The sequence below is a fragment of the Triticum aestivum genome, chromosome 2B (genome assembly GCF_018294505.1).
Source record: "Triticum aestivum cultivar Chinese Spring chromosome 2B, IWGSC CS RefSeq v2.1, whole genome shotgun sequence".
Classification (NCBI taxonomy): Eukaryota; Viridiplantae; Streptophyta; class Magnoliopsida; order Poales; family Poaceae; genus Triticum; species Triticum aestivum.
Genome location: NC_057798.1, coordinates 512797991 through 512808231, shown reverse-complemented (window position 1 = coordinate 512808231; position 10241 = coordinate 512797991). Strand labels below are relative to the sequence as shown.

At 46.0% G+C, this 10241-nt stretch overlaps 1 protein-coding gene across 1 annotated transcript; it reads right to left on the bottom strand.

Moving 5' to 3' along the window:
* Positions 1 to 504: 504 nt before the first annotated feature.
* Positions 505 to 1400, bottom strand: LOC123041529 (NAC transcription factor NAM-B2-like). Its single transcript, XM_044464126.1, has one exon. It carries the CDS (start codon positions 1314 to 1316, stop codon positions 732 to 734), a length of 585 nt encoding a protein of 194 aa, XP_044320061.1. The 5' UTR covers positions 1317 to 1400; the 3' UTR covers positions 505 to 731.
* Positions 1401 to 10241: the final 8841 nt, after the last annotated feature.

The window sequence follows — 10241 nt, the reverse complement described above, 5'->3', positions numbered from 1 at the left end:
GGGGTTTAAGAAATAATTTCCAGAAGGTAACCACCTGCAGGAAAGTGTGAATGTTGATCTCACCATTGATATCTTTGATCCAAGCTCCATTAGAAGTCGCTTCAACAACAGTCCCGCGCGACCTGACGACCGGATATACTAATTATTTGTTGGTTTAAAATCTGTTAGGTAAGTCATAGATGCATGAACATTACAGCTTATATATGCTAATATGGTGCTTATGTCCAGCAAAGTCATCCGAAGCTTAGCTTCCAATTATTCAGATGTGAAGACATCTTTAGCTTGATTGCTGTGACTGAAACTGAAAACCGTTACTCCTAAATACTAGTAAAACTGAAACTGTAGTGGTATTCAAACTGATATCTCTCTCTCCAACCATTTTGAAACTGAAACTGGAGTAGTAATCATTACTCCTAAATATACTACTCCAATTCCAATTATTCGAAAACAAAGCGGACCATAAAGATAGATCATAAAATCTAAACTTATACACATGGGAAGACATCAGACCAAGACTCACGTCCACATAAAACATAAATCATAAAATGAAACGGTGATAAAACCTCCGAACTGTTCTGGCAGATGCTGCGAGGGAGGCTGACTACATTGTACTTCGAACGAAACGGACCAACCAATCTACCTCAACTAGATCGAGCGCACAATCCACAACTGAAATGAAACGAAGCAGAGACACAACAACTCTGAAGAAATCAACATGCAGTTGCATAATTCTACCGCTTCCTCTTCAACACCATGGAGCGCTCGGAGCCCTCCTCCTCGCTGGAGCTGCTGTCGGCAGGCGGGGGGAGCACCGGCTTCCGGTAGACCTTGTGGACCACGAAGACGACGTCCCGCGCCTCGGGGTCAGGATGCGCGCGGCGGAAGGCGGCCGCGTCCCTGTTGAGCCGGTACTCCTTCATCAGCCAGCGCGTCGGCGACCATACCGCCCCGCCCTTCCACGTGTAGCGGTACGCGAACCTGCGCCGGAACGCCACTGCCTCCCGGCCGCCCTCGCCGCCGTAGTACGGCTTCTCCGTGCCGTACTGCACCCAGCACCCGACCGCGCCCGGCGTCGGGCACCTCTCGCCGGCGGGCTTTGCCGCGAAGAAGAAGCCCCATACCTCGCCGTAATCCCTTATGTGGTTTTGCCGGAAGGGGAGCTCACTCGGGGGCAAGGACAAGACGTCCACGCCCTCCTCGATGAAGCCGGGGAAGAAGTCGCCGCCGAGCCCCGCCCTGGGGACGAGGTAGTGGTCGATGAGCTCACGGCCGGTGGGTTGGAACACGTAGCCGGCTGTCAGATTAGGGTTCGCCATCGCCGACCGATACCGAAGTTGTAGCCTAGGAGAGGTAGATGCTGTGGGCGACTCAAAATGTTCAGTGGATCTGAGAGAGAGAGAGAGTTCGATTATGCCCTGGGATAACTCAGATTGGGAGGACCTGCTCCTGCTTTTGTAGATGTGTTGGCATTAATGACAGGAAGGTTCCAGAAGCAAAGTACAGATGGCACAATAGATAGAGGGTGTCTAATTCGGTCGGTGATAACATGTGCTCAATTAGAACAAAATTTGATGGGCCAATTGATCAGGATTGTGCAATCGGATTTGTTGCACAACCGTGCTTGGCCCAAACAAATGGCAACAGATTAGAGTCCACAAATATTCCTATTATAAAAGGGATGGCGATATAGGCTTCGGAACACCTCAGCATGTTTTAGTCCCGAAATTTCAAGAGAAACGAGTCTCAAAATATCAAGAGAATTGATGGAGGCACCTGTGGTTAAGTGAAGTTTTTTAGGTCGATGATGACACGTAGCAACGACCCCCCCTCCCTCCTCCCTCCCACGCCTTGCGCGCAGAAGCATGTTGGCGGCAGAACAATGAGTTATTGGCAAATCCGCATGGCTTTCGGACAATTGATGAAGGTGATTTGTTTCTTCAGAAGGAACGGAGTACCTTGTATGGGCGGTGGCTTGACAAATCCGCATAACTTTCGGACAAGAGGTGCCTTGATTTAATCTTTCCTGGAACAATGACCAAGCAACAAAATATTGACCATATTTGAAGCATGACAACGTCAGATGAGCTCGGCATGATCACATCACACTCCATATTTTTATCCCATGTGAGACCATACATGCTAATTTTAAAGTGAAAAAAAATAGCGTAACGATTCGCCAGCGATATGCATGCATCTATTAGCGACAAAAGCAATGACGTCAGCTCTCTAAGTGTTACTTTTGAAACTTCAAAATCATATCTCTCTCAGACCATTACTCGGATTTATGATCTATCTTCATGATCCACTTTGTTTCAACGAGATCATCTGAATTAGACTATATGTTGATAAGCATTGACGTTTTTTTCCTGAATGGTGTCGCCAAAATTTTCTATGAAGTTGCCTTAGTACCAAAGTTACCCGCCAGTAAATTTGATATGAATACAACAAGTTCGTTAAACATGTCTGACAACTTTATGGATGTTGAAACTCCCATGCGCGATCTAGTCGATAGATTTTCTCGACGGTCCCTGATTTTGACAGAGTAACGCGTAGGCTGGGCTGGCGGCTGGTGGGCCTTGGTCAACATTTGGGAGTGTGGACCTGGGCTGTCGGTGAGGGGAATTTCGATTGGATGTCCCCGATTTAGAAAAAAATTGTTTGTAATTTCAAAAATAAAAAAAAAACAATTTTCTTCAGAATTTAAAATGCGTTCCTATTTTCAAAAAAATCTGTTTTAAAAAAATTACTCAAATTTTGAAAAATGTCCATGTATCGATTTTTTCACGAAAAAATATGTTCAACTTTTTTCAAAAAACCTTCAAATCTATGGATGTTTGTAGTTCTTAAGACTCCGCGCTACTCATTAGTAACGAAATTTTGCTCGATCCAGTCACTGGCTAGGCTCGTGCAGGTGAGAGCTGGAGTTCCTGTGTTTGACCCCTAGCGAGCACATTAATTTATGGAATTTTGCATAACGCTTCCACTTTTGGACCGGCCCAACTCTTGTTTGCGCGTTCGTAGGGCTGCTATTCACCGTGAAATGTTGCAGATAGGAGTTCACATGGGGAGGCAGTTCTTGGGGAGGTCCTATTTTGCGCGATGCATGCTGGGAGGAGGGGCAACCCGCACCCGTCTCTCTTACCTATGTACAGGGCACCCTATTTTTTTTCACTTTTTTCATTTTTTATTTTTCATTTTGGTGCTATTTTCCTGCTTTAAATAATTCAGGATTTCATAAAAGTTCTGAAATTCTAAAAATTGAGGATTTTCAAAAAATAATTATGAAATCATTAAAAATTCACTGATTCAAAAAAAATGTTTGTGATTAAAACAAATGTTTTCATATTCATTCAATATTCATGATTTTTCAAGATGTTCTAGAAATAAAAAAGGTCATGATTTTTTAGAAATATTTTTGGATTCAAAAAATGTTCACAAGTTCAAAAATTGGACATGAATTTTTTCAATGTTCACAAAATTCAAAAAATAATTGGGAATTGCAAACAAACTTCGATTCCAAAATGTTCACCGATTCAAAAAAAATCATGTATTAGAAAAATAATCATGCATTTTGTAAATGTTCGTCAAAACAAAAAAATTGATCATGAATTACAAAAATGGTTCCCAATTTCCAAAAATGATCCAGCCCCACACGGCATCACATGGTTTTCATGTGACCGGCCAAATAAGGCAGTCACCAGTAACCTAATGAATCTTTCGTATTTTTGGGAACACATTAAATTTGGATTAACCTGTACAAATCCAACAACAGCCAATCTTCTGCTATCTTTGGCAACCCATTAAATTCGCATTAATCGGTACAAATAAATTTGGATCAATCTGCGGTAACCTAATAAATCCGTAAATCTTTGGTATATTTGGCAACCAATTAATTCAGATCAATTGGTACAAATCAATTAACAATAAATCTTTGGCAAACCATTTAATTCATGTCAACTACTAGTACAGAAGAATCAAAAATCGATAAATCAACAGCTACACTATATTCGTTCACCGGTCCACCTCGCTCCCTTGGTAATCTATATCTCGTCGTGCCTACCTGTTGCCGACGAGAATGTCCAACTCATTGTAACATCCCTGTAATTAAGCTAAAGTGATCTCCCCTTAATTATTGCCATGTCATCATGTTTTGCAATAATGCATGCCACTTGTCCCAAAGCAAACTCAAATTCAAATTCCAATTACAAGTAAAAATATTATTTATTCAAACAGTAAAACAAAAATGTTGGTAATATTTTAATCACCCGAAAGTAATTTTCGTGAAGAAACCAACCTTGTTTGAATTCGCAAAATGCCCCTAGAAATATTTAAAGTGGACCAAGAGCAGCTATTTAAGTCAATTAAACATAAACCCAAATATAAATGTTTGCAAATGGCCTGAAACATTTTGTGCATTCTCAAACTATTGCATTATAATTGCATGACATGTTTCATATTTAACTAAATCCATTTAGTGGCTAAAATAAATAAATAAATAAAAGAAATAAAAAAGAAAAAGGCAAAAGACTTATGGTGTGGCTGGGCGTAAGTGCACAATGCTAGCACACACTAGAAAAAACCTTATACACAGAGGATTATCAGTAGCGCTGGTTAAAACCAGGCGCTACTGCTATTTACCAGCAACGCAGAGACAAAAGCCCGCTGTTGCTATACAAATAGCAGTAGCGTGGTATAAATAAAAGTCGCTACTACTATAACTGTCACACCGTTACCGACATGCTAGGTATAGTAGTAGCGCCCATCTACAGACAGCCCTACTACTAAGCAAATAGTAGTAGCGCGTTTAAGGCGACAACGCTACAACTAAGAAAAGGAAAGGAAAAGAAAAAAAGAAAAGGAAAATAAAAATCAAAGCAATAGTAGTAGCGCCGGTTTTCAAACAGCGCTATAGCTACTTTAGCTATAACGTGTTTTCCAGACACGCGCTATAGCTAACTTAGCTATAGAAGTAGCACTGCCCCCAAACTGCGCTATAGCTAAAGTAGCTATAGGGCTCTTGCAGAAACCGTGCTACCACTAAGTTTGACTTGCCCCTTCACGGTTGTCCCTCCTTCCGCCAGTTCTCCATTCTTCTAGTGTCTCCTGCCTCTCCCTCGGCGCCCCTGCTCCCTCACCGTCACTGCCTCTGTCCCTGTCACCGGAGCCGCCATCGGAGCCGCGCGCCGTCATCACCACCGTAGCCACACGCCCTTGGAGCCACCCTCGTTCGCTCCTCACCGTCCCAGCCTCTGTCGACGCCCCTGCATCCCTCGCCGTCATCGGAGCCGCCGTAGACGACATCGGAGCCACCCTCGACGCCCTCCCCGCCACATTCTTCCCCGAGCACCTCCCCGCCACAGTCTCCCCTGAGCAGCCTCTTTGTAAGTGCCCCCACCCCTCCTCTCTAGGTTAATTTACTTAGGTGAATTTACTTATGAACCCTTGGTTTAAGCAGAGTACTAGTAGTACAGTAGGTGAATACTTTGCAAGAGGGCAGTAGGTTAATTTACTTAGGTGAATTTAGGTATGAACCCTAGGTTTAAGTATGAACCCTGGGTAGCTAGGTTTTGGTATAAACCCTAGGTAGCTATTTTGATATATATGAATTTAGCTGGGTATTAAATTGTGGCAGAAATATTGTTCTAGGATTTTTTATGGTATTTAGCTAGGTATCAAATTAGGATAGAAATATTATTTTAGGGATTTTTATTGGTGGAGGTTCTAGTAGGAAATTTAGGTGTTTTAGGTGTAGTTAAAAGAATTTAGGTGTTTTAGGTGTAGTTAACAGAATTCTAAATATTTTAGGTGTCACTAGTACAGAGGTGTTATACAAACGGTTTTTAACCCCTTTCCTAGTGACTGTGGGCGATAGGAGGTTCCTTGCCACACAACCCAGAAACCGTCGGGGATATGCCCTCCAGGCACACACGCTCAGCAAAATAAGGTCGTGTGCGACCAGTGAGCAATCAAATACGGTTATACGTATAGAAGTGCTAAAAAATACAATTATACATGCGAAATCATTTCTGGTTGTAAGTACATCCTACACAATCAGTCCCCGCTAAACATTTCTATTCGTATATACATCCCGCACAGTCGCTTCAAGGAAAACGTTTCTGTTCACATGTACATCACACACAATTTTTCCCATTAAATCGTTTGTGATAGCTTTTCCATTGCACACGATATTAACAGTTTTATCGTTTGCGTTATTAAATGCATCACACATGGTGCGTAGAAGAAACTGTGTGGCAAAAGTTGTCCATCACACACAGTTTTTATGTGGTAAAAGTTTGCGCGAGGTGGCTGTCGTGGTCCTAAGACTGACAGTAGAAATGGGGTAGGTATGAAGAGGCAAGATCTCAGCTATGGTGAAGGTGTACACACAAGATTTACGAGTTCAGGCCCTTCGCGGAGGAAGTAATAGCCCTACGTCTCGGTGCCCGGAGGCGGTCGACTGGATTATATGTGTGTGGTGTTACAGGGGGTGTGAACCCTTGTCCCAGAGGAGGGGGGTGGCTTATATAGAGTGCGCCAGGACCCCATCCATCCTCCATTACAAGGGGCTTAATATATATAAAGTAGGGGCGTTACTGATAACGCCAGCCATAAGTGCTATTAATGACCTTAAAGACTACAGAGTGAATGTCTGACCGTTGCAGTGCTGAGTGACTCCTGGTCTTCAGTAGGTCGAGTGATTCCTTATATGGTCGAGTGACATCGGGTAGGAGGGGTACCCGAGTGATATGATTGGTCGAGTGGATTGCACTCGACACCTTTTACTGGGGGTTCTTTGTTGCCTCTTGGACTTCTTATCTTCTAGGGTAGTGACCTTGGGTAGGGCGTATAGGTCAGGCCTATGACCCTACCCTGGGTCTGTACCCTCGTTAGTAGCCCCCGAATGGATTAAGGTTCGAGTGAAAAGCAGGTTGAAGTTGAACTCATTCCGAACCTTGCGTCTCTCTAGTGTTTTACGCAGGACGGAAGGCTTACGTTGGTACTTCAGCTTTGATTTTCAGTCGCCTTGATCCATTCAGAGAGTCACCAAATGAACTTGTAGCATCATCCACCGAGTGCTGTCTTGGGGCGCAGAATCTTTGGCGCGATTGATTGTGGTGTATCCCGGATTTCACGGGATTCGAAATTTCAGGAAAGCGCGCGGGACGGGGCGTGCCGAAGTAAGCGGGGCGGATAAACAATAGCGCCTTGATCTCCGCGCCACCTTTTTCTCCACGTATGCGCGTGACTATTGAGGAATTTGACAGGATCGCCCGGTCCCACGCGTCAGCCACTCGGAAGCGGCCCTTTATAAGGCGACGGAGCCGAGGCGTCTGCACAGTGCGTGTCTGTTTTTCTTTCTTCTTCCTCTGCTTCTCCACTGCATCCGGCTCCTCCGCTCTCGATACCGCCACTTCGCCACCATGGTGAAGGACAAGACAGTGGCGCTAGAATGCGCGAAGAAGGTGACGGGGGTGGCGAAGGGCAAGAAGCAGAATCGCGGGTCGTCATCGGGCTCGGGGCTGCCGCCAGGTTGGATCCAGGGCGATTGAATCTGATCTTCACTCCGGCAGGAAGATGTGGATGAGCTGGTGGAGTCCGGGCTGATGGCCAAGGGTGCGGCAAGGTTGCCTGAGGGGGAGATGGAGCCGCAGCCTCGACCGGGTGAGTGTGTACTGCTCGCCACCCACGTCGACTGGGGCTTCTCGCTCCCTCCGCACCCCTTCTTCTGGGGCTTCTTGAACTTCTTCAGTGCCCAACTCCATCATTTTTCTCCCAATACCATCACGTACCTTGCTGCGTTCGTGTCTATGTTGAGAACTTTCTAGGGTGTCGACCGCACTGGGGTCTTTTCAAACATATTTTCACCATCCGTCCTCAGTCGGTGAAGAAAGCGAACACGAGCGATGAGAAAACCCATGTCATTCAGAAGTGTGGGGGTTTGGGTATCCAGAAGTGCAAGCCAAGACCGTGGCCATGTGGTTGAAGAGCATTACAGGCAACAAGGACAACCCCAGAGGAGCCAGGAGAGTCGTCCCCTTCAGTGATGACAATCAGCCTGACAAGGTATGTTCTTCATTCTAACTGTCTTTGCATATACATTCCGACTACTCTTGAGCTCGACTGACTTTTACTAGACTTCTTGTCTTGTAGGTTTTTACCGACATGTATTCGATTCCCAACGGTGAACAAATTCTAGAGCAGGGCCAGGAGGGAGAGGCCAGTGCGGAGGAGAGTGGTGAATGGGAATCTTTGGATGAAGAAGAGGAGGAGGAAAGTGAGGAGTCAGACGATGAGGAGGCGGTCGACTCGTCGCCGCGCTCTGAACACCGATCCAAGCAACACCATGACCCGGCGGGCGGGCGCAGAAAGAACGTGGATCCAAGTACCCAAACGCAGAAGCGCACTCGGACGTCGACTCCGGAACCAACAGAGAAAGTCGCCAAGCAGCCCAAGGTTGCTCCTCCAAAGACTCAGAAGACTTTGCCAAGGATCAAGATGGACGTCCCTGTTGCTTCAGGGTGAGCATCTTTCTTGCATTTATCTAGGCCGACTGATACTTATGTTCTGACAGAATGGATCATGTATCTTTCCAGCCCAACCTCTACTGCGACTGACATGGATATTGACAAAGCTCCAGGAGATGAGGAGACCGACGATGCGGCCACCTCCCGAGCTGGTAAGTCCGTTCGACCAGAACTCATTTAGTCGATTGAGTTATCGGTCGGCTGAATTCCCGATGTTTTTCTTTTGCTGCAGTTCCGTGAGACATCGTCATGCTTCCCGATGATGATGATGATGAAGTGCCTCTACAGGAGAGGAGGAGGAGAGGCGGGGGCTCAAGCAGGAGAGGACTTGAAGTTCAAGTCCCTCAGTCGACGCTGGTGCTTGAGGCGGTGGTCGAGCAATCCGGAGATCTGGTTCGGACCAACGTCACATTCACCAACCTGCTGACGACTGATCGTCCGTCGGGGTCGAGTGCTCCGGCTCCTGCTGCTCTAGTGCAACTCCACGCATCTGACCCAGTAGCTGCTTCGGCCGCCTTGGAGCCATCACTTATTGCTGCATACCAGACCCCAGATGACTCGCCAACTGCTGCCAGGGAGGCTCTTTGCCAGGTGAACCTTGTTATGGAGCAGGTGAAGGTGATGCACGAGGCCAACCAGGTGGCCTATAATGCCAGCACCACTCTGCAGACCAATGTTAAGGTCACTGAACTCCCGACTGAACTTTTGAATGTTGTTTTATATCTGATCACCGACTGGGGTGTGCCTATTTTTAGAGTTTAGGAAATCTTCCACCCCACTCGACTCGTGCTGAGTCTTAGTGTTCTGTCCGAACCAGTGGGGGCACGCCGAGTGCACCCACTAGGTGTAGTCCCCGAGACCACGGTCGACTGCTGGCAGTCGGCTGAGGTCTTAGAATCTACTTTTTTACTCTTTTTTGACTCACACTAGGCAGACCATGCTGAGTGTTGATCTAGATCAGTGGGGGCATGCTAAGTGCACCCACTAGATGTAGTCCCCGAGACTACTGTTGAATATTTGATTTGGCAGTAGTCTTAGAGTTACTTTCACCTGTCATTGTCTTTTATTTCTGTCGACTGATATCTCTCTCTCACTGACTGCAGAGGTCTTGTGATCTTGGGGCTCAGCTTTCTGAGTTAAACAAGAAGCACATTAGCCTCGAACTTGATCTTGAACTGGCAAAGAAGAACCTCAAGACTGCTCAAGAAGAAACAACCATCATGGGAGGTAACCAATCGACACTTGTCCACCCAGTAGCTCGCGCCTTTCAGTGTTTTTTCTTTCAGTCTCTTTGAACCGAGTGACTTCACACAAGAAGATGTGCGTAGTGAAAACTACCAGCTTCAGGCTCATCTAAAGAGTGTTGTTTCTTTAGAGTGAATGAAGGAAGCTCTGGAGAAGAAGGATCAGGATCTTGCTGCTGCTCAGAAGGAAGCACAAGAGAAGATAGCGCTTGCGGACAAGAAGCTGGCTTCGGTCGGAAAGTTGGAAGAGGAGAACACAAAGCTGAAGACTGCCATCTCTGAAGCCAATCGGGAAGTTGAGCAACTGAAGAAGGACAAGGAGAACCTGACCAATGAAGTTGGAGGCCTCAGAGCCAGGACAGGCGAGCTGGAGTCCTATCTGGGACAACTTGCTGCAAAACTAGTCCTGAAGCTTGAAGGTATCGCCGCTCGACTCGTTAATTGTTGTCGACTGGAGTATCTTGTTATATTG